Genomic DNA, 24,519 nt, shown 5'->3' with positions numbered 1-24,519 from the left:
GCATAACTGGATACTATAGCTGGCCCATGTATAAAATTTCAAAGTTCTACGGTTAATAGTTTTCGAGTTATGTGAGATACATACATCTATACTTACGTACTGACATCACAAAAATATTCTTTTCGAATCCATTTTTAAATCCATTTCACAATCTGTTTTGGAAAACGAGTCCTTTATTCTGTACAGATGATACGCAAAAAATCGTCCAGATGTGTTCAGGAACGATTAAATAGATATTTCCGTTGAAATATGATACCCGACATGTTTCGCGGTTACAGTACCTCCTTTACTTTATAGGATTCCCCACTGTGTAATTCTAAGTTACAGTTAAAAGTGAAGAATCTTAAGAACTAGTAAGCGAATAATCGCTTGAGTTCGTAAGACAATAAATAAACTTGGAAAGGGTTAAAAGACCCTTTATTATTCTTGCAGGTGTACAAAAAAGCCGACACTTGGGCTTGAACTTAAGAGACTAAGAATCAAACTAAACTAGCGTTAAAATAAAGAAATATAGCCGAAACTATCAAAATTCTAACAGAGTTGGTCCCCTTAATATTGCGAAGCTATCAAAGGCCTAAAGTACGGCCGAGCGTAATAATAGCTTACTAGAGAGTAGCCTAAAAAGGCGGACGCGTGCAGCCAGAATATCTGGTAACTCTCTGACTAAGACAGTAGAACTTCGCGGTTAAATACCGCGCTTCCTCATTGGCATTTAGACGTGATTCTAAAACTACGTTCTTGCCGGAAGTGGTGAGTTGAAATCAAGAAGCGATATGAAAGGAAGTTTAACTCAAAATTTAACTTTTAATAAAATTAACATAATCCTTACAACTTTTTATAAGAAAGTGAAAAGAAAAGATTCAATTATATAAAGGAAAAGCTGTGCATTTATTTCACGTGGTTACCTGCTCAAGAGGCTTGCAGCGAAAAGTTTCTTCAAAGGGTAATATTGTCCCACTAGCGACCGAGCGGTAAAAGCCGCTGAACACTGGTTCTTCGGTCCGGGGTCCGAGTCCTTGTGAACGGGTTGGCTGCATGTGCGCTTTCGTGGTTTTCCCCGTGTGCAACGTGGATACGAACCAATTTCTTTTAAACAGACCTCCACGGGGTATCCCTCTCTTTCCGTGTAGTGCCTAAAGGCGGAGTACGTAATAAGAAAAAAAAGAGGGTAATATTTCTATTTCACCAGGATACTAAATCCTCCTAGGTGAAAACAATAAATGCCTGCAGGAAGTTACCTTCCAGGTATAAACGAAAATGTTTTTTTAAAATACTTTATTGCATGAATACAGCCTATAACTCATGCAGCGTGCAATATATATGTTCATTTACTGTTTATGTTATCGACAAGCTATGACAATATTTAAGGCTTAGAGGGCAACACTTATGCACGGATTTGTAATTTTATGATATTCTGTCTATTCTAAATGTCTTCTTTCACCAGTAAAATTCAAAACTAGCTATTTCGGAAGTGTGTAGGAAACAACATGTTGTATAATTTTTAAAAAATCGGAAAATGAACCCTAACGTAGCATGCCAAAGATGAAAAAAGGTGATTGTGAAAAATGAGACAGAATTTATAATTATATATTAATTAATTTGTAGAGATATTAGGTTAATTGGAAGAAGGCAAGATGAAAAATTAACAATCGCCTTCGCCGGGAATCGAACTACGGACCTCTGGAATACCGGCCCAGCGTGCAAAACCACTACACCACGAAGGCGGGAGAAATACCTTATATACTCCCCCTTTTAAAAGGCGACTGGGGTTTTTAGGGCACCCAATCGTCAAATCTCGGTGCAGAGAATCATCATCCAACACCCTTTTAGTTTGGGCGCCACTGTAGAGACATTGGGATATTTCGAGGCCGGAGAGATGAAAATTTAGCACACGCCTTCGCCGGAAATCGAACCAGAGACATCTGGAATACCGCTGAGTGTGCTAACCCACTACACCACGAAGGCACGCTAGGAAGGCGGGAGAAATACCTTATAAGTTTATACTTCAAATTTTACTTGAATTTCTTTCTTTATAAAATGATGTTCCATACCAATTAAATTGTATTAACAATTATGACAACATTTTATAGAATAAATACTTATCTTATAGACGAAGCATGTCTGTAAGAAATTCCCTAGCTTTTATCAGTAATCCTGTGAGGTACACGGCTGATTTAATAACCATTAAATACAAAAAATGTGAATAGCTCAAAATTAGTGGCAACGAACACATAATATCATTGCAGATCACCAACAATCAAATAAAGTATCGATAACTTAAACAAATTTTCTTGTAAGCCTTTATTTTCAATGATACCATTCTTCAGTTGCTGTGCATTTAAAAAAATTTTTAGTTTGAACACTATTCAAAAACATTACTATTGAACTTCAAGAAAAACTACTCAGTAGCAAGCGAGTTACAAATGAATTATAAACACGTTCTGCACTAATGAAAGTAATGAAATTAAAATTCGGAAAATTATCCAACTTACGCATTTATTGCATCTTTTAAAGAAATTTACTCGTTCCACGCTGGACAGAAAATACAGATTATACAACTAAGTAAGCTTTTGTTATAATTTAGCTTTCATGTTGTCATGACATATTTTGATTAAGTTTTCAGTATTAAGCAACTTAAATTTATTATATATATAATTGATAAAACTTTGACAATAATATATTTTATTGTCAAAGTTAGTTTTCTAAAACTATATGCTGCTTAAAAAATATTCTTTTTTTCGATTTTACTGGAACAAGTTGTTATAGGAAATAAAACAGTGGTATTTACATACGCAGAACAAGGAATAAATATTAAAGTTTTCTATAAATTCAACAAAATTATTTCAGTTTGCTGTAAAAGTCCTTAATTAAAAAATTAATTTGCAGTATTAAAACCCATTGTTATTAGCATTTTAAATGGCCAAAAAGTACCCTTAAATAGTAAAACAAATAAAGAGACATTTCTTGCTTTCTTCTGCTTCATACAGGTTTTTTTTCCCCCTCTTTTATACTGATTTAGCATCTTAAAATGTTTTAGGAACACTGACGGTAAACAGAAATAAATGGGATATGTTTAAAAGAACACACAAATTCAATTAACTTTCTACATATGAAGTACGTATGCATTTCCTGCTTAGGGATAATTTTAACTTCCTATATAAGGATAAAAAGAAAGAGAAATTTTCGTAAAACATTAGTGTTTCAATGAGGCATTAAAAGAGGGGAAGAGTTTAGAAACAAAATTAGTGACATTTAAATGCTGTAATATTAATAAAAACTTATGCCTATTGATGTCAGTCATATTTATCTAATAAGGCTAATTGTACTGCTACTACTTGCATGACTGATAATAACAAACACTGAAGAATATATGCGCGGAACATTTTGCTTGCAAATTTCGTAAACTAGGTGAGTGGTCAGGCGATAAACGGCGGTTATTATACAGCAAAATATCACTACGATGAAGACAAATCGGTTTGGAGGCAGCGGAGCAGAACCACCCCAACGGAATTTTGTTGGCTTCCCTAGTAACCATATCAACGCACGTGCCCAGAAAGCAAAATGGTCAGTGAATGGTTAATAGTTGCTGACCAAGCACTTGTTTTACCTGAGATTCACCGTCTCCAGGCAACCTGAAAAGCAATGGAGCTTTTGGCCTACTTTCGTGGGCTCGCTGACCAGGAGATCCCTGAGGAGAAGGTCCCGTGGTAGCCATCAGTGCTGAATGAAACTCTTCCAAATCCCTCTGGAACCCGCCTATCCAATGGCTTTTCAAGCCGTTTCTGAACCTCCCTCTGCTTCCCCGAAGTGGCAAAGTTTTGGTTGCAACAAGTTCAGAGATGTCCAGGTAAGAGTGTAACCAGGTTATCTTTCATCTTGTGTTCTTCCTGTTACCTTCCATTTCAGAAAGTGTGCTGTTCCATTTCAGAAAAATGTTCTGTTTATCTGTTAAGATTGGCTGCAGTTAATATCCTTTGCAGGAATTGTTTAATATTCTGTCTGACATAAAGATCTGTATAAGTCGTAAACAAAGCATTTAACGCATAATTTAACTCCGAAGCAAGTTAAAACATAAAAAGAAGAGAAGTGAAAGCAATATCTAAGAGATAAGAATGCAAGAATATTCCATGCTGCTTCTCTTTATTATTTTATGCGAAGATATGAGCAGATTGATAGTGTACGAAGCAAGAAACAAGGATCTAATATTACCTCAGCATTTCAGTCAATTAAAAAATGAATGAAGCGATTTTGTCAAGTGTGTATGCAATTCATCGAAATATCATCATTTTGATCCACATCGCATAGCTGATTTTGTATGAAGTTGCAGTTATGCTGCAACTGAAATTTATTCAGAAAAGTGAAAGAAAGATTTTCATCACAAACTTTATGGATACTCTTCCAGCACTAGTTATTTCTATGAAATTCTCCATTCTACAGTGCCTCTCAAATGATGTAAATATGGATATGTAACATAAAAATGGAAAAAATTGTGAACAAGCTTAGTAAAGGCCTAGGAATCAGCGCTTAATGGAATTCCAATTTATTATCATTAGACGAAGTAAAATTTCTCCAAATAAGAATATCATCTCTTCATAATACTGTAAAGAAAATTGTTTCCTTCGCGACAGTAAAATAAGTTTTTGACAATTTCAGTTGCTTTTTGGAATAACGGCTTATTCAACTACAGGGAATCAATCATATTTGCTTCATACGCGTGCAATAGCCTTGAACATCCTGTACTTCAATACGCTGGCATCGTTGTTCTTGAAAAGGCACCACACCATGACAATTCCTCTACTTTCTCTTTGCAAAGGATCGGGCTACTTGGATAAGCCTAAAAAGAATCCATTAGAGTGTTTTGGTGAAAAGGTGAGCGGTATTTCTTTATTTACTCCCCTGAGCATAGCTTTTGGCAAATAGTGCAATCAGATAATTTAAATCAAACCGAGTAATTTTAGATAAACAAGAAGCAAAATTCATTTTATGAGCCTTATTTATGGCTTATATTTCTCACAATTGATATTTAAAGTCAGTTAAGATGACAATTAGCTTACCTACTTTTTTTGTTGAATTTAATTTTGTTGAAAACCTCGGAACGTAGTACTATAGTTTAGAAATTCTATAAGCCCATAATTGTTACTTTCATAGTACTTTTTCTTTGCATAGAATGGATATTTAGAACATAAAATATAACTATATGTAGGTATATGTAGGCAAAAGATGAATTTGAGGGAGAACCTCTGTTACAACGAAGCACTTCCGGGTCTGTGGTGATAGATTGTCTCCTTCCGACTTTTGTCGCAGTGTTTGATAACAGCTTAGACTTCAGTGGAGAATGGTTTTGGCGATGACAGCAAAATTTTTTACGATGATATTCGTGAACGTTTTTATTACAGACTCTGAAAAGTAGTTTTTTAATGGAATAAAATTTAGAGATTTACAGTAGAACACATCTCGGGAATTAAATATGAATTATTCTCTTAAAAGGCCTAGTTAATCATGGATGTTTAAATACGCCTTAAATATCTCAAATGCTTGACGGAATATTAGTTTTGATAAATTCTTTAATTACGGATGTCTTTTGAGTTTTGAATTCATTGACTCAGGGATTTTCGTATCATTAATTAATATATTCAGTTATTACTTCATTCCTGCAAATAAGTCTTAGTTAATTCAGTGGATCAAAAATTTAGCAAAACATTCTTTTTCTGGTAGCAGTTAGGGCTTAGTAAGCATGTTAAGAAGATTTCCTGGTTTTAACGCATCTGATACTGAATTAAGACACGAATTTTAGACTGCTAAATATTCCTCCAAACTATGAATTGCCGTTGATTAGTTTCAGATGAAGTTCTGAGATACGATACGATACAGGTAACAAAATTCATTAACGTGCTTATGTACTGAAAATTTTCAAAGAAAACGCCAGCCGTTCCGATATTTTTTTTTTTTTTTTTTTTTTTTTTTTTTATGCTAGAGGTGTAGTTATCAAATTAGAAATAAATCATATTGCTTAATTAGAATTTCAAATATGTTTTCTGTGTAGTATAATCATAGCAGATGCAGAATTTTTATAATGTAATATATGAATGTTTGCTGAAAACAAACGAAAATTTCCTGAAAAATATCATTGATTATTTACAAAGGTTGAAGAGTAATTGCCTTGTAAATTTTTCACGTAGCGATTTTGTTGTTACATTTTACGATGCTTTTGAATGCTTCATAAAAAATTTTAATTTCTAAAAAACAAAAACTTCTCGAGTTTCAAATTTACTAATCTTGGTGGGTTTACCAGGTGATTGCACTTCACCTTGAAAATATGTCTTCATCATATATGTTATATGTTATGCTCATAAAAGCTAATTTTAACGATTAAAAGTTTTTAACGACATATTTTTGAAACATTACTTCATGTATTACCATTGAGAAGCGTATTTCCAGATAGCAATGGCATATGAGAGATTGAATTTCAAGAAAAACGTAATACGAGTTAATTTTTAGGTAAAGGCCTGTAAGGAGTACAGTCTTGTTCTATGCTCGCTTTTGAAATCGAGCATAGGACGAAAGGCGATCCTAAGTGAAGGACAGAGAGGAAACTCCTATCTATTAAAGGTACGTTCAAAGAAATAACATTACTAAATTTTCCATATTTAGCTGGTGTTCACGCAAGAAGCCGCTTTGCACTGAAGTCTATTTTAAAATTATTGTTCACCGTTTCCTAATTAATTTTAATTGTAAATAATAAAAAAAAATAAGTGCACATATTTGCTTTGCATTGTACCCGACATAACTATCAGATAACTTGTTTTCAGCGTAAAACTAGCTAATGCAGTGTAAAGATTCAAAAAGAGAAAAATTCTTAAAAAATTAATAGATTAGATAACAAAATCTCATTATATCCATGACTTTTAAATTACTGTTTAATTTCATATTATTATTTACCGTTTATTAATTAATTTTAAGTGTAAATAATTAAAAAAATTAAGTGGTCAGGTGAACATGTTGCACGCATTTTTTTGCAATGTATCCGACTTATTACCAGAAAACGTATTTTAGAAAATGGATGGTAAGAACTCAAAAAGGGACGACAAATCATAAAAGTATTCATTGATATTAAAATTCCATTATATTCAATACGTGTGCTGTTTACATCTGTATATGTTGTATTATGCGGCATATATTGCACAGCGTTCATTGCATTGGGGTGTAAATTTATGAATGTTTCGAGTTCCACATGCTAAAAAATGTATAAACTAAATTTACCTTTCATGCTTTATTTGAACTCATTAGAATTTTTATTGACAGATCAGAAATTTGTAATTTTTGAATAATACGTTTCTTATGCTAATTTTTAGTGAATCTCATAGCATGTTAACTGAGCTTATAATAGCTGTAATTTTAAAATAATACTAAATTCTAATTCGGATTTATTCTTAAAATAAATTTTGGACATACTGACAACTAATATGAAAACTCTGATAAAGCAAATAGTTTTTAGCATACATAACATCAAAACTCTAATATGATGAAATTGTTTTAATATGACACCAGAGAATTTTATACATACCTTTCAAATGATGCTGTCAAACAAGTTTTTGCTGTCTGATAAAATTGTCCCATCAAGCATAATTTCAATGTATTGTTTTGCGAATAAACTACACATCAACAAATCAGTGCCTGAAAGCTAGTCCTTGGTGTGACAATATCTCACAGACTTTTAGCACAACAGAATTGATGTTGTGTAATGGCTAGCTTTTTACTCTACCTACTCCTCACTCAAAATTCAAAAATTAATTTAAATACAAGCGCTCTGGTCAAAATATGACTCAAGCATTCTTCAATAAGTAAATTATAAACTCTAACTCTCATAGAAATAATGACTAATATAAAACAAATATTTTTTTAATCATTTTAATTTCAAGTTGCAAATGTCGAAGAAAAATAGTTCTCTTTGTGATTAGAAAAACTATAGGTTAAGTTAATTATCTTAATAACACTGTAGAACAATAAAATATACGTAATGGCAATTTAATTAGCTTTCAATTGGACTTCTAGCTGTTACCTTTTAGTAGCTACCAAAAAGTAACAACTAGAAATCCCATTGCAAGTGAAGCTTCCTAGTTTTACTGCTACCTACTTTCTAGTGGTCCTAATTCTACTTTTGTCTGCTTTATAGTGCTTCTAGGTCTACTATTTCTAGTACTAGTAGTTATTTAATAGTAGCTACTTTCTTCAACAGCTGATCCTACTTTTAAAGTCAAGCGGATTAATCATTCAGCGATAGTATACGTAAGGGATTTTAATTAAATCTAACCCCATATATAGAGCACACTTGTTAATAATCCGCATCTCAATAATCCGATAATTATTTTATCATAAACCACTGTTTAAAATTAAAACTTTTCTCATGATAACGTCTAATTTTTGTTATAATTTCATAACTATGCTGTCATTTCCTCATAATCAAATTGACTAACGCTGAAGTTTAAGCAAAGTTGTAGAAAAGCAACATCAAGTTGAATTTGTTTCATGGCTGCAAGAACTAGACGAAATTCTGTATTGGTATTATATCAACTATCTCTTTTAATTGTTAAATAGTTTCAATTAAAGCAGAAAACATTTTTTACAAAACTTAATCAAATTTGCATAGTGAAAGGAAACTGTGCACAAGAAAGGTTGTACCAATGTTCTTACCCTTAAGACCTTTTCTATAAATGATATTAAGATTCTGAGTTTTTAAACCTTATACTTTTAAAGAACCTTAATTTAAATCTTCTGTCTTAGGAATATGATATAGCCATCTAACATTAGAAAAAGAAGCATTTGTAGTGGAAGTTGCTTGTATGAGAAATGGCAAAAGGGTCAGTGGCTTTTTCATGGAGTCTTTAGAAGAAAATTCTTTGATAATAAAACAATATTTTACGGTGTTTCTACTGTGACAGAAGTTTCTAAACCTCTTTGTATGAAGTAACGTACATCATTGTCAGACTGTTTAGGCATTAAAGGTACATTCACTGTATATTAAGGTTGCGCAGGATAAATTGCATCAACTTTTGATATGTAAAATTTTGATGCAACTACCAGAGTTATCCGATTTATTTACATTTCGTTTTTCGTTACCTTTTAATAAAACTTTACATATAATTATGTACATCGTTTTCGAAACCTCCAAATTGCCCAGCGTCTTCTTATCATTTAGTTAATTTTATTAAGAGTAGTGTATTTATTACACATTATAACATTAAAAGCACAGAAGCTAAATACCTATGCTTAATTCTTATAAATAATATAGAAGCGAAATTCTTGTAAAAAATAATACTTCACCGTAAATAAAATAAATAACTACATATAATAAAACTTGTATGTAATTTATAGAGGTTGAGATGTAAACTGTGTTAATTATAAAACTGTTCTCATTTTGAAAAAATCAATATTCGATTTTTATAAATCGTGATAATGCCATATAAAACGATTCCATTAACCCGGCCAAAATGTTTGATGACATAACAGTCAACATTTAATGATTTTCCACAAACATTTTGGGAAAAACTGAAACAATAGTCTTTCGCCTATTTATTATATTGTATTTGAAATTATCTAACAGCACTAAACTCGGCTTTCTCTCTTTCAGTTGTTATTATTGCTAACTTGTTATTGAATGAAAACGAACTGAAGAATAATCAATCTAATTTTTAAAAGCTTTTTGGTTAGCAGAAAATAATTAAGAACTAAAGATATACAACCAGTCATCCTAAGCTCTCTAGTTGTAAAGGATAAAAGGGGTTCAGACTATAAAACAACTAAAATTATAATAATTAATATTCAATGATCAATTAAAAGAATGAAGACATAATTAACTGACAAAAGATAACTATCTCTTGGATTTTGCTAACTGATTTACATTTTTTAGTCTCATGAAGACGAAATTATGAATCACCTATCGCTTTTCCTGCTGCTTGATTGGTATTAATTATTCTAATCTAAATTACATATTATGTATATATGTAAGCGACAATCCTGGCAAATTTCCTAATTGTGACCCTCTAAGAAAGAGATTAGGGAAACGACGTGGAGAGTTAGATATGAAAAATAATAGATTTGGAACACCCATCTCGCTCCCGAAAAAGAACCGCAAAAGTCTTAAGTAGCCTATCCTTAAGCAGCGGACGAGCTGAAAATCAAAAACAATTCATTACACTTAAGTAAAATCAAAGTCGTACATTATTTCGCAAACAAATAAATCAGAAAGTGTGCGAAAAGGATAATTACATGGCTTATAACCTTCAGAAGAGCAGAAATTAAACATGCAGCTAAAGGCATTCGCTCTAGATTCTGATGTAAATTAATCTTCACGATTGTGCATTCAGCGAGACGTCCAATAAGCTGGAAAGAAAATAATTTTGTGAAAACAATAAAATTTATAAGAAACTAATCATGTTTATAAGATTACACGTCTGCTAACCAGATAAAATGAAATGCATAACCGTAATGGTTTATACCAGATCTAATAACAATATACATCACACATGAGAATGAAAGACTACCAGTAAAACAGAAACATACAGTAAATTTTGGAATACAGTAAATATACATGCAATCATTTAAAAAAGTCAATTAGAGTGAGGTTGAAATGAATGTCATTAAATTTACTAACAGAGAAGGAGCTGTATAAAAATATTTACGGGTCTTTACTTGGTATGAAAACAGTTAATGAGTCCAAATACCATAACCTTTTCATTTAAACACAATTTAGAATATAAATGCGCTTTCGTGTGCTAAGAATATCAGCCGCAACTCGTAGTGATGCAATTAAAGGAACACTCAAATTCAAGTCAAAACATGGAATGGTTTAAGACTACACAATTTAAATTTTACTCTAAACTGAGTAATTCTAACCGGAGCGTCAAAATCAATTTGTCGGCAGTGAATAGCGCAAAGTCGAAAATTACGACTATTGAAACTGGCAAGAAATAATCGTAGCGCGCATGCCCAGGCCAGAAACACTCTGTACCTTAAAACCCAAAAGCATCAGTTTAAATGCATCTAACTTATTTGCATTCTGGCGAGGAAAACGCAAAGTAGAAATTATAGTAAAAATCCAAATCATAAAAAGCAAGTTAATTTAAATAATAATTAATAACCGTGTAGAGTCATTAGGTTAACTGGAAGCAGAAGAGATGAAAAATATGCAACCGCCTTCGCCGGGAATCGAACCACGGACCTCTGGAATACCGGCTCAGTGTGCAGAACCACTACACCACGAAGGCACGCTAGAGAAGCGGGAGAAATACCTTATAACCGTACATCTTAAAGTGCAGTAAAATTATTAATGTAAGCCTTGTAATGTTTAATAACATATAATTTCAAGTGATTAATATAAGAAAGCAAAAGTAATCAAACACCTTTAGAGGATATCCAAGCTATCAAAAGTGGAAATCAACGTAGTTTGCTGTCTTTATAGGAATTCTATAATAGCGCATATTGATAACATTTCGAGTACCATTTGAAGCAGTAATTGAGAGAGAGAAGTAATTATTAAATTATTTAAATAGGAATTAAATGTACGCGTGCATTAAATTTATAAATACTTTTAAATCTCATTTTTTGGACCAAAATAATAATAAAGACACCTCAAAATACGTATGTAAAGAAACAGTGAGAGCATTTCCGCAATATTGGAAAAGAAAGAGAACCGGTGGTTTACAAATTAATGAATTTAAACAGCGATCTGCGAGGTTTGTTAGGGTTTAGAAAAGAAGCAGGCTCATGAGCAAATTAAAGGAGAAGTATGCACAAAGTAAGCAACCTAAGATAATTGATCATTGATCTTTAAATTTTACTCTGGAAGAAAATATTTGCGTATTTTGAATCCAGATATAGTATTTTTATCATTTAAACATATTTTTTGCAGAACTGTTTCAACATATAAACTTAGCACATGACAGACTTTCTTGAATGACTTTTCTTCTTAAGCAATTACAAAAACTTCAGTACAGTACTGTAATTACGCGAGTTTTGTCTTATGTTACAACATTACAATGTATATAAGTATATAAACAAGTTAATCTATTACCTTATGAGACAAACTCATACGGCAAAATTAATGGAAATGCACAGAAAGAAAGAAGAGAAAGAAAGACGTTTTTGGAATTAGCGAAATAAAAATTCACAACGCACATTTTAATGCAAACACTCAGTATTATCTGTCTAGTTTCATAAATTAAGAAACTGACCACAGATGAACAATACTTGAAACATTGAGTTAAATTAAACCGTCATTTTTACACCACTGAGGAAAAAATTTGCGAATTTTTGAAAGAGAAGGAAAAAGAAAGCAGTTTTGTCCAAACTTTAACAATGCTTTGATTCGCCAATGCATCAAGACAGTTTTTTATATTACTATCCCAACATCCTGAGTCCCCCCGATTTGACACTTCTTACAGCGCAAAGAATTGAATAGAACGTAAAAAATCGTATTCATACAAAGATTGATATATACCGAATTCTTCGCCTTAGGCGCTATTTTTTAGAATAAGCTCCATTCCTTTGACAGATTTCTTAATTCAGGTGATGAAATTGATGGCGTTAGAGTGAAAAATAGCAGCCCATTCGTTTCTGTGCTTTCCGTAGTGTCAAAAGTTAAAAGCAGTCTTCTTGCTTGCAAAGATAAAAGGGTCCGGTGTAGAATAATTTATCACAGATTTCTTTCCAGGGCATTATTATAAAGACGAATCCATTTTAGAGTTCGAGTAGATATAAATCTGATACTAAGAAACTTTAATTTTGAGTTTTTGAGGCTTAAAACTTTTAAAAGTAAAAATATTTGTCTCATAAAACATAAAATGCTGCATAATAATAAAACTACTATTTATCTATAGTTTTAGAGCAAATGCTTACTGTAGATTTCCAGTTCGTTTTGATCCAATATGTCTGTCATTCTGAAGTAGGTAAATAGTTGGAGACTATATAATAATAAACATACAATATGTAAATACTTCTATAGGACTTTATGGCTATCTCTTCTGGAACTTTCTTCTAACTATTTCTTCTGGAATTATATTACTACATTCATATACTGCAGAAACAAGTAAATTCTTTCTTTCAAATGACAGAAATTTATTATGTGAATATTTTCGTTATGTTAGTATCCATTAAACAATGTTTTGTAAGGTATTTTCTCCCTCCTTTCATCATTCCTTCGTGGCGTAACGGTAGCACAGCGATTATTCGAGAGGTTCAGGTTCGAATCTCGGCGAGCACATTTTTCACTTTCCCTGTTTCAAAAATTCTAATGACTCTACATTTGTGCTTCGGAAGATTGGATTTATGGCTGCGCTTAAGAATGACTGCCACAGAGTGTTACCTGTGGCACAAACCTGCTACAAAATAACATTTTTCTTAATTTAGAAGGAAGGCAATCATTGAAATTTGTGATACTCACGCATCGCATTGTTTCGCTTGCATTGAATATTTTGATATTCATGCTTCATGTTGCTTCACCTGCAAATCGCAGTAGGCAGAAACTGGAGATGAAGATGGGTATTTGTTTTTGACTCATGAGAGGCAGACGAGTTTATTTTCAAGAGTTATTCCAGTGCATTTACAATCTTGATGCTTACTCCTTGCAGATATAAGGATGACATGCATTTAGTAAATTTTTTTTTGCCGATTATCATAGCTTTAAAGTTTCGATTCAAAATTCTAAAATAGTACCTACTTGAGTTAGTCTTCAAAGCGAGTCAGGCTATTTTGTGCTTATCTCTCGAGGATTTTTCTAGATGACCCTTTCACAACAAGATGAAAATCATCTGCATAAACTCTCAGTTCGAAAACTACCTTCAGATGGTGAAAGAACACCCTTGGTTACAGAGTTCCACAAATTCGGTCCGAGGAAAGAGTCTTGTGAACAACTTGTGTTCCCTGTGATTTAGGGTTCGGTACTGCTAGCAGTTTATTGTGACACGTCTGAAGATCTTTCCCAAACTGGGAAGTAAAGCAAACCGATCGCTAGGATTTTAGATTATTTTCTGACACTTTTTTCTCCAGACAAAGTACAACTTCTTTTCAAAATAAAGTTGGATATACCATTTCCAGCAGGATTTGATCGCCTTTATAAATGCGTGTTGAGCTAAAGAGTTGTGTCTTTTTAGGTCAAACACTGCCATCCTCCTCGGATTATACCTTTTTTTTATCCTGAATGGTGGAAAATTATGTCGGAACTCTCTATGAACATTAACAGCGAGTTTTACAACAGTCCGGATGTTCACAGTAAAGGATCCCCACCTTAATTATATTCACTTTGCTATATTGATAGAGGAGTTGTTAAATAGCTGAGTAAACAAATAAATGATAACCTTAATACTTGCCTAAATATTATTCTATAATTGCCTTCGATACTATCTCTCTCTCTCTACATATACTTACGCATATTATATACGCATATGTTTTTCAATTATTTCTACTATTTGTAATCGGATTCACTTTTGTGGCAATTGCTGATGATTTCTTTCTTTGATTCAGAAGCATGAAAACGTACTGATGAATTTCGAAGAATTAACGTTTTGCACATGTAAAAAAATGACAATGTAAAATAAGAGGCTAAAAAATAAGAGAATCAAACATTTATTATTTGAATCTAGAATGTGCTTAGTTTTCTTCATGTGAAATCCCATTAAGAAGATACTTGGTAAACAATTTGTCAATTTTAATACCCATTAAGGAGGCACTTGGTAAAAAAAATTGTCAATTTTGCCTATTAAGTACTTATAGTCTGATTTTATTTTGAAAAAGCATACCAACAATACTATAGCGCGAATTTTGATTTTTGGTTATCAATCAATTTTTTCTGCACTTTCCCACTCTCTGATGATTTAATTTAATTTACGTTTTAAAATTCCGTGTGTCGTTTTTATTGTTTCATTTCAGGCTCTTTCCGCTATGAGGGACACTCCATCCATGGTACAGAAACTCTTGGAAGAGGAAAGGGAAGCTGTCAAGGTACGAAAGTAAAATTAAATTACCTTCATTTATGAATCCTAAGCCTTTTCTTGAATATCATTGCGTATTTATCATTTCAGTCTTCGGAAATTTTAACTCCATCAAAATTTTATTTATTGTGGAATAAAGCAAAATACCATGAATTTCGCTCAATTTCATAAAATATTACTCTCAGATCTTTTTACTTAAATATTTGTTTGGTAAATGTTTAAGCTATTTCCTGAAAAACCTTTAATAAAAATAAATGTCAATTTAAATTTTATAATATAATTATTTTTTATATTTTAAATTAAAGAAGACTTCATCATATTTGGATGTATTGGAATACCTTAAATTCCTAAATAGCTTATTATTTTTATCTTTCCAATTACGGTTTAGTACAAGGTCTCTACAGGAAGAGAAAACTCATAATTTCCTTTCGACGGAAGAATCTCTACAATTTCCTTTCAGCTTTAGCGTATGTTTCAAAAGCATCAACATGCAATGAAGTGCTTTGTACAGCTTATGATAAGCTTTCCTGTTACTCTTATGTACCATCAAAAGCATGTTTGTTATTTTATTGACACGTGAAGCCGCATGTTATCTCCTCCTTTTCACCTCCCTTTCACTTTTAGTTGTTACTTCAGATTTTTGCAGAAATTTGGTCTCTGAAACTTTGAACAAATTTATCACCACAGGTTGTTTGTTTCTCCAGAAGCCACAAAAAAAGCGAAATAAAAACAGAACACTTTCACATAGATTTCTTGAAAAAAAAATGTAAATAAAGATTTCATTGTGAATATACTAAGAAAATAGTCTTTCCAAATTTGAAGTTTGTCTCTATGAAATTTGGAATAGTATTTCCTTTCCTTAATTAGTCTCTTGAATCAGATATATTTTCGCATTTTACTAAAAATTATTAATGAAATATCCGGCAATTTTTTCCTCAGGTTTTATATCAGCCAATGCCTAATGGGCAAACGTAGCATTAAGTAAAATGTATGCATAAATAATCAAAAGGTAATTCAAATAAATATAATATTATTTGTAAAAAGACTTATTGCTTCATGATTTTAATCTTTACATATACTATTAATTATGTATGCAAATAGTTTTAAAAGCAATAATATGTATTTGCAAGTACACGCACAGTAATTGGAAGCTAAAATAAGCAGCAGTAAATTTACTTTACGTGGGTATAAAAAAAAAGGAAGTAGTTCTTATAAGAAAATAAATAAACAGAATTTTGAGTGAGTTAAAAATCGTATTCATTTAATTATACTGCTATACTCATATACACAATGAAGTAACTGTCCTGGAGATACCTGAAGCAATTTGCTTTTCGCAGCTATAATGTAAATTAACCGCTGTGATTTTTGTAGGAAACATGTCTCAGTTCTTCAACAAAGAAGACCAACTGGAAGAAAAAGATAATTCATTTTTCAGTTCCGCGTAACTTCACTTTTCACCCGGAACTGATCAGTTTGCAGAATTGTTGAACAGACTGGCTCGCTTCATCGTTCGTTCGAATTTAATTTCCTAATGGAGAGCAATGAGGCATACATACATATTTTTGCAATTGGGTCAGGAGGGGCGATTGTCCTTCTTTATATGGCGTGAAATAGCATAGCGACAATGATTCACCTGTAGGGTTTTGACTGATGCGAAAAAATACCAAATAGTACGAAGAATTCCTATTGGATGACCACACCCAACACACCCATTCCCTTTAACTTGAAGCTTGCATTATTGCCATGGAAGTTTCAATTGCATAGCAGAACACAATCTTAATTAATCCTATGTATTATTAAAATCAGGAAGTAATTATGATTTTTATTTTAGCTATTTTTATCAAAGCAAAATAGCTTGAATAACTATGTAACATTTTAAGCCAGTAGGTAAATGCAAATAAAGATGAAAGAGAGATGTGTGTATATGCCAGTAATTAATTTCGAGAATAAATTTTAATTCGAACTTTATGAAAATGTAAGTTCATTAAGATTAATTACTTTCTGACTAAAAATGCTTATTAACATTAGTAGTAGTATATATTTAAACGACGAAAATTAAAGAACATGTTTAGAGTTAGGTAACTATTGCCTTTATGTATACTGAAAGTAAACCTTAATTGCAAATCTGAACTAGGCAAAATTGCAAGTTAACAAATACGTTGCCAACAAAAATATAACTTAATAGAAAAATGTTGCTTTTCACAGCAATGAAAATATTGCTTTTCAAAACGAATTTGAAAAGAAATTTGATATGCATAATTTTTCAATACTTTATTTGTTTATTAATTTATTTTTAATTTGTTTTGAAAAATATCAAAATTTTTTAAAGCCTATAAATTTTGCATATTCTTTTTAACTGCTCAATATAGTAATAATATTTTTGAGAAATATGAAAACATATTTCGTTTCCTTCCTAAAAGATTTATAAATTTTCGAATTAATAAGAAAATTCATTATTAATATTACTGTTTTATTTTAAAATGTTATAAGTATTTTATTGAGCCAATAATCTTTAATATTTCCCGTTACATAATGAGTTCGAAAGGTTTGATCTTCTAAGGTAGTCAAATTGTATCTTAATATTAAAGCTGATAAAATGTGATTTTTGAATACTCCTAGGTTTATACGTTTGCGTTTATGTTTTCATTACAGTCAGCTCTTCAAGCAGTTGATGAACACATGCAACTAAAGAAGAAGGAAGTGGAAGAAGTCCATAGAAAATTAATGAAAGATGAGCCTCTGAAGGATCATATTAGATCTACATTTCAAATGGATCTTTCCAAAAGTAATCGCAGTAATAGAGCAACGAGTGGTTACGCACCTTCATACAATCCTCCAGTAAAAATTCAGGTAAGTTTTCTAGAATAAAAGTAAAACGAGATGCTTTAAACAAAGGTTAATCTTGCCTAAAATGGTTACTATGCTTTTATCCAAATTACGCATTCATCAAGCAATAAGGGCATAGAAGAAATATTAAGTTAAAGACAGTAAACAGAAACAAATATATTAATCATTCCGTTTCAGTTAAATATTTCTAATGAAGTTGTAAGATAATATAAAAAATTCCTTGAAAAAATGCGTGTGAAATGATTTTATTTTACTCTTTGTGAGGTCTAGTCATTAAATTTCCTTATTCAACCTGCTACTAGCTAGAGCTAACCCCCAAATGTAATGAATGAGTTATCATCTTCACAGACGCAAAGAAATTTATTTAATGAACATAAATATAAGTAAACGGTACCTGAAACATCTATAGGATTTTTATTAGACTATATCAGTCACATTTACAAAAAAGATCGTTAAGCACTTCATTTAATCCTGGTTTTATCTAACTTACTCTAAAACAAGGCGTATTCGTGTTAACTGGTAGACCAAAAGAAGTTACGCCACATAAATGCATTGAAAGCGATTTATCGTGAAATAATTTGATTGCGAATACTTTTATTGAAAGACTCTTGTCGGTTAGGCATTTCCCAGACATTGTAATCAAATATTTCTATTATTTAGCCATCTCATCACAGACAATGTTGCTCAGGGTGCACCTTAGGGAGCGACAGATTTTACAGTGGTGGTCAGTCTTCACTAACCATTACCGCCTCCGAAGCTGTAGAGAGTCAATATGAGGAAAACTTACTGTTACTTTTTGCACCGAGTTCATGTTCCATGAATTTCATTGATCTTAAGTACGAAGTACGACTTATGAGTCTTCTAATGTTTAAATGCCATCCAATAAATCTTTCAAACGTCTGAAGAAAGTAAATATGTTTTATATTCAAGGCAATTATGTACTATGTAATATGGACACTTTGATTGGAATTTTAAACCACGTTCCTTGTCGTAACAATTACGCAAAACAGGAAAGTAATAGTTGTATCCGAAGCGAGTGTAAATATAATTTAGTTAAGAGTCATTTAAAACTTAGGTCGCAGTTGATTTATATGTATCGCAAGGCCCATTTCATATTCTAATAATTATACTATTTTTTAATTAAATAACAATCTGTGTCTGACAATAACATTTTCTTTTCATATCTCTGTTACTTTGAAGATATTCAAAATTGTTTTAATATTTTCTGCAGCAAAAACCTATTTTTCTTGAAGCCATATACGAAGAAGACAATGATTCGGGAAATTTATCCTTCAGCAGTAACAGGAATGAGAAACGCCCTGAGAGAATCAGACATAGTGCGATACCAAGGAATACTACAGCAAAGGTAAAATCGACTATCTTACGTAGAGTAAAAAGTTTTAAGACCGATTCTCTGATTCAGAATTAAAATCCTCTATGATTCTATATTTTTTCCTTTCATTATTTTTTTTTCAAGTCTGAGTTCTTCATACTGAATTACATTTTTGGCAGATTTTTAAGTGATTCAAAAACATGAAACAGTATGTTTTGAGACTTTTGTTTTAGACAAGCGGACATGTCATTTTCTCAGCTTATCACTTGAAGGAAACTTCTATTTAAAAGTAGACGTTTATACAATTCAACGTTCATTATTTGTTTGTAGGTGGGCAGTGTTGACATGAAAAATAACTTTTTTCTTGATCAAATCTTGTCTTTTCTTCATAATGAGTGATATCGATATTTATAATCTGAACCGATTACTTACTAAAAGAATGTGCTTCGTCGATCACTCGCTTGTATCCTCCAGGAACAGGCCCCTATCACTGAAATTCTAAAGTACGGCTAAGTGCTTCACCATTATGTTAAACCTTATATAGTTTAAAATAAAATTTAATCACATCTTTGCTGTATAGTCGTAGAGACATCTTAGTCACCTGCAAATCAAAGCATGCTTTTATTCTGTATGTCCATGAACTGTGGGTTCAAATACATCGTTAAATAACATTCACAAAATTTAGTTGCGCTGCCGATTTTAATTTCGGAGAGAGAAATAGAGCCAAACTTAAAAGTTTTCAGTCGGCCTTGTATACATTAACAGCTGGTAATTGCATTGTAATGCAGAATTCAAATTAAATTTCAATTAATAAAATATCAGTAAATCGATATTTAAATTCACTAGTATAAACTACGCAAATTCCTGTGTCATCAAACACATTCCGTGTTTCAAAAAGATGCTGAACTCTAGAAGAGCTGTATAAACTGGTAATATTTCGATTTTCACCAAGTAAAGAAATGATGCGCGATAAAAACTTGTTGAAAATTCAGTATAGATAAAATTTTAATCTAAGAATAGTTAAACGTGAAGAGAGAAACAAATTAAGAGGAAAACAAATGTTATTTATAACGCATTTCTTCTGTAGGGTACATGGCGGAGTTCTAAAATCACTTTCATTTCAAAGAAATAATTCGGATAGCTGATTATTTTCTTCTCTGAACGCTTAGTAACTTAGCATAATTCTACGTAATCACTATCGATTATCGGTGCATTTTTCACACCATTTCATACTCGTAACACTCGCAAAATAACGTCTTTTCTCATATATCTAAATATATCCAGTGCGATTGCGTAGATGATGTAACCCTTGATTTTCAAGAAACACCAAACATCAACGAATGTCAGATCAGTAAAATTGTTTATTGGAATACGATAATAACGTCCTTTCCACTATTTCCACTCTTACAGCTTATGTCCGCCTAAAAACCATGAATTGGGGAAACACTAGAAGTCAGTTGGAACCAGCCAAGATAATTGAGTAAGTTTGAACCAAACTGATTCACGAAGTCCAAAGACATCACGCTATTTGTTGTTAATGTTACGAATAATGTATCCGACGTCTGAATGAATGGATTAGAAAAACCTATATTGAAAAATGTTGAATAATTTAATTTTAAGAAGTGAAAAAAAAGCTACGGAACTCTGGAATACGCGTCCAGCGTGCAGACCACCACACTACGAAGGCATGCTAAGAAGGCGGAGCAATTTTTTATAACTTTATAATGTACCCCCTTTGTCTCTTTCACGGCGACATTTCACGCAGGAACACAACATTTAGGATACAACTGTGAAAATTTGACAGTTAAGTCTAATATAAAAACTGAAACATATGGATTTCTTTTACTTCCGCTCTTAATAACTTACCTAACTTTTATCCAGTCGCTTATTTAATTTTATTTCACAATAAAATAAGGTCATACAAGAGACATTCGTTCTAATAGAACATTAAACGTTTTCGAATATCCCAGCTATACATAAAAATCCAATTTAAACAATGCTTTACTGTTTTAGTAAAATTCGGTATAACTTTTGTTTCGAGAAGCTGATCACGTTTTTTCCTCAAATGTTTTCTTTAACACAAACTTCAGTTGTTTAAGACAAAACTTGCATTAGAGGGTTTTTTTCTTCCTTCTAATCAGCAGTATTTAGCGTCAGAGAACACATCAGAAATGTTTTAAACTTCAACGTATAAAGTAGAACTAGCCTAAAGTTTTAACAGACTAAATTTGTTTGAAAAACAGGACTACATACCTAAAATTTTTCACGAATTTAGAAGCTATTGAAATCAAATACACGGTTGTCACGATATATCAGGTAATTTGAATACGTCAAAGCATAAGAAAGTCATTTGCCTAAGTAAAGCAACAAGGGCTGTCTGAAGGACGTTTTAAGAGACACTGACTAGTATTCACGTTACACATGAGGAAAACTAATCATCCAGTTAACCAATTTGCCTGGGATCGAACTGTTAGTATTCAATAGTCTTAAACACTCGACCACTGATGACGCCACAGTTGTTACGAAAAAAATAACAGTTACTTCAGCCTCAAAAAGAATAATAATTACAACACTTACATTCATTTTCTGTGTAACTGTAATAAAATTAATTCATTTAATTTTATCATTTACATATGATTTATATAAAGAAATATAACTGCACAAAAACATACGAAACATGCGAAGGGTGAAAAGGCTGTGTTATTCAAATCTAGAAAGGATTTACAGTCGGCACTCATGGTGCTTATAGCTCAGCCAATACTTTCGGCTTTAACTCAGAAATAGAAATATAAAATTTAAAAATTTAAACTAAGCTAAATAATCATCTGAATACCAATATGAAATACACTTAAATGATACCTAAAGTGAATAATTTTTATAGCTTATTAATTCAGAGTTAATTATTCAATAAAAAATTAAACTCTGCATTTAAAAAGCAAATTACGCTATAGCAGTTTTTAATTTTTGTTTAATTTCACTATGCATTAAAAATGTTTATATACAATTTGCTAACTTTGTAAGGAATTCTCTTTCTTTACCGCGCTGTATTATTACCTCACACCTTCGTGCTGCAATTGGAAGCATATCCGGCTAGGAATCAGGAGGTCCATAGTTGAGGAATCCTACCCCTGGGAAGATTCCTCATCCCGAGGAAGGCTGAATCCCGGGGAGGGCTGAGCTAATTTTTGCTGTTTCCTGCTGCAACATAAACACAATGACACAACAATTCTATACTTAAAGTAGCATTAACGTAGCTTATTACATTTAAACATAATACCTACTGCCTTTTAAACTTTTTTGCCAAACTGTTTAACATTTCACACACAAAATTGCTTTTATGTATTCAAATTTCTGGTGTTTTTCTCTCAGTCTCGGTGCTCGTTGAAGGATAAAGTATCATCTGCAAGGCCCAGAGGCTCAGAACTTTCTGTCCTTCCACCTATTGACATGGGCTGGAGCAACATCCCATCTGATGGCTGCTACACGGGGCCTCTCAATTATAGGTGGCAACGCGTGGCTGACAACTACATCGACAGTGATCTCCGAGTCCGGAGCAGGTAAGCAACTACCCATTACTTTTAATAGAAACCTTGCAATACAATCAAGCCTGTTTGCCTTATTTTGTGTAAAACTTTTGCATACATTCTATACGTTATGTATTCTACTGGGAGACTCAAAAGTCGCCTACATTACCCTTTTAAAATTTTCGGAAATTTCAAAATAGATATTAATGTCAGTTGTTTCAGCGGATGGCATCCTTGTACTGTTACAACTAATATAACACTTAATATTTCAGTTACAGTTCAGTTAGCTTTAAAAGTCGTTCGTTGGGTTCAAGATGGAGACGAGTTTACCCCAAGCAGAATGAATTTTTGTGATTGAGTTTTATTTCACAGCGCATTCTTACAGAAACATTTAAAGATATGGTCTCAGATGTTCGTGAACCTAACAAGACAACGATTTTTGCTTGGTAATCTGATTTCGAGAAACCGGAAGCGTTAATCATAAAAAACGAAGTGGCTGCTGTCCTCTGAGTTCGAATAAAATAGACGAAATCAGAAAAATATTGCAATAATCAACAAAAAGTGATAGAAAACATCACAATCAAATTTATTATACGAAGGGACTCAAATCGTTTTTCACAGGGAACACTTCCACTTTCTCAAAATCAAGTCTTCAAGGGAAAATCGCAGTTTTGTTTGGTTTATGAACATTTGGAAAGATCCATTTGAACGCTTCAACAATATATCTGTAACAACGCTCGATCATAAAAGTGTTTTCTACTTGCGAAGCATTCTTCACCAAAAAGTTTTTAAAGCTAACAGCATAAACTGCAGCTAAACTTTCAAGCAATAATACGAGTATATTACTTGCAACATTTCAAGAGCGTTATCCGCTGAAAAACTTACCATTAATATCCATTTTAGGAAATTTTACATTTTTTGGAAATTTCGTGTGCTCGACTTTTGAATCACTCTATACATTATTTCGCATTTATTTACCGTGGACTTGGGAATATATGCCTTGTAAGGTTAACATATTATTTCTTACGTTAAATCTTTAGTATACGTCTAGTGTTTCGTCTTCTTTATCAGAATATGAGTTTAAATTGGAGTCAATGTTCAGGCACCAATTCCTTGCGATATTGCGTTTGAGACATTAATAAATACAAATTCATAAATGTTGTGGCCACCAGAAAAATTTTTCTAGTAAAAGAGGAAAAAAAAAAAGAATTTTCTAGTATGTTTACATATACTATTTTTTTTAATAAATTGCTGTCGTAATTGTATTAAATGAAATAATAAATAGAATTTTACTATTTATTTAATTAAATACTATATAAATTACAAAAGTTTTAAATGTTATGAAAGATTCTAGCTAAATTAAAGTTACTTTTGTTGGTTAGATGTTTACTTGAACTGAGAAATGAGTATTCGTTAAGTTCAAATCTGCATCAATAAACAAAATATGCAAAGGGTGAAAAGGCTGTGTTATTCAAATCCTAGAAAGGATTTACAGTCGGCACTCGTGACGCTTATAGCTCAGCCAATACTTTTGGCTTTAACTCAGAAATAGAAACATAAAATTTAAAAATTTAAACTAAGCTAAATAATCATCTGAAGCTGCACAGATAATTAACGAGAGCCCTACCCCCCGACGTAGACAAGCCGGCAATTCATACGCCCGGCTGTAAAGTAGCGAGCTTAAATATCAGAGAAACAACGTGGCCGAAAGGCAGAACACGCTCTATCTGAAGTAATTCAGAAACTTAAATAGTTTACCCTGCACTGCATAACGCGCGAAACTGAAATGTCATTCTCGCAGGAAATGGAAATGAGAAAAGATCGAAAAGAT

At 32.1% G+C, this 24,519-nt stretch overlaps 1 protein-coding gene across 3 annotated transcripts in view; it reads left to right on the top strand.

Annotated features, from left to right (window-relative positions):
* The first annotated feature begins 655 nt into the window (after nt 1-655).
* LOC118186381 (uncharacterized) overlaps nt 656-24,519 on the top strand; it is a 28,577-nt gene continuing 4,713 nt past the window's right edge. The window contains exons 1-6 of one of the 3 annotated variants that reach the window (XM_085808933.1): nt 656-3,847; nt 6,499-6,609; nt 14,923-14,994; nt 17,637-17,834; nt 19,063-19,197; nt 22,534-22,721. In XM_085808933.1, the coding sequence (XP_085665059.1) occupies nt 3,725-3,847; nt 6,499-6,609; nt 14,923-14,994; nt 17,637-17,834; nt 19,063-19,197; nt 22,534-22,721 (827 nt within the window). In that variant the 5' untranslated portion in view covers nt 656-3,724. The other 2 variants (XM_035356462.2, XM_085808934.1) reach the window with 2 other exon arrangements.

Source organism: Stegodyphus dumicola, chromosome X2 (genome assembly GCF_044657685.1).
Source record: "Stegodyphus dumicola isolate Sdum_Otavi_A_Nest chromosome X2, ASM4465768v1".
Taxonomy (NCBI): domain Eukaryota; kingdom Metazoa; phylum Arthropoda; class Arachnida; order Araneae; family Eresidae; genus Stegodyphus; species Stegodyphus dumicola.
The sequence above is the reverse complement of the archived record's forward strand: the minus strand, read 5'-3'. Positions and strand labels throughout refer to the sequence as shown.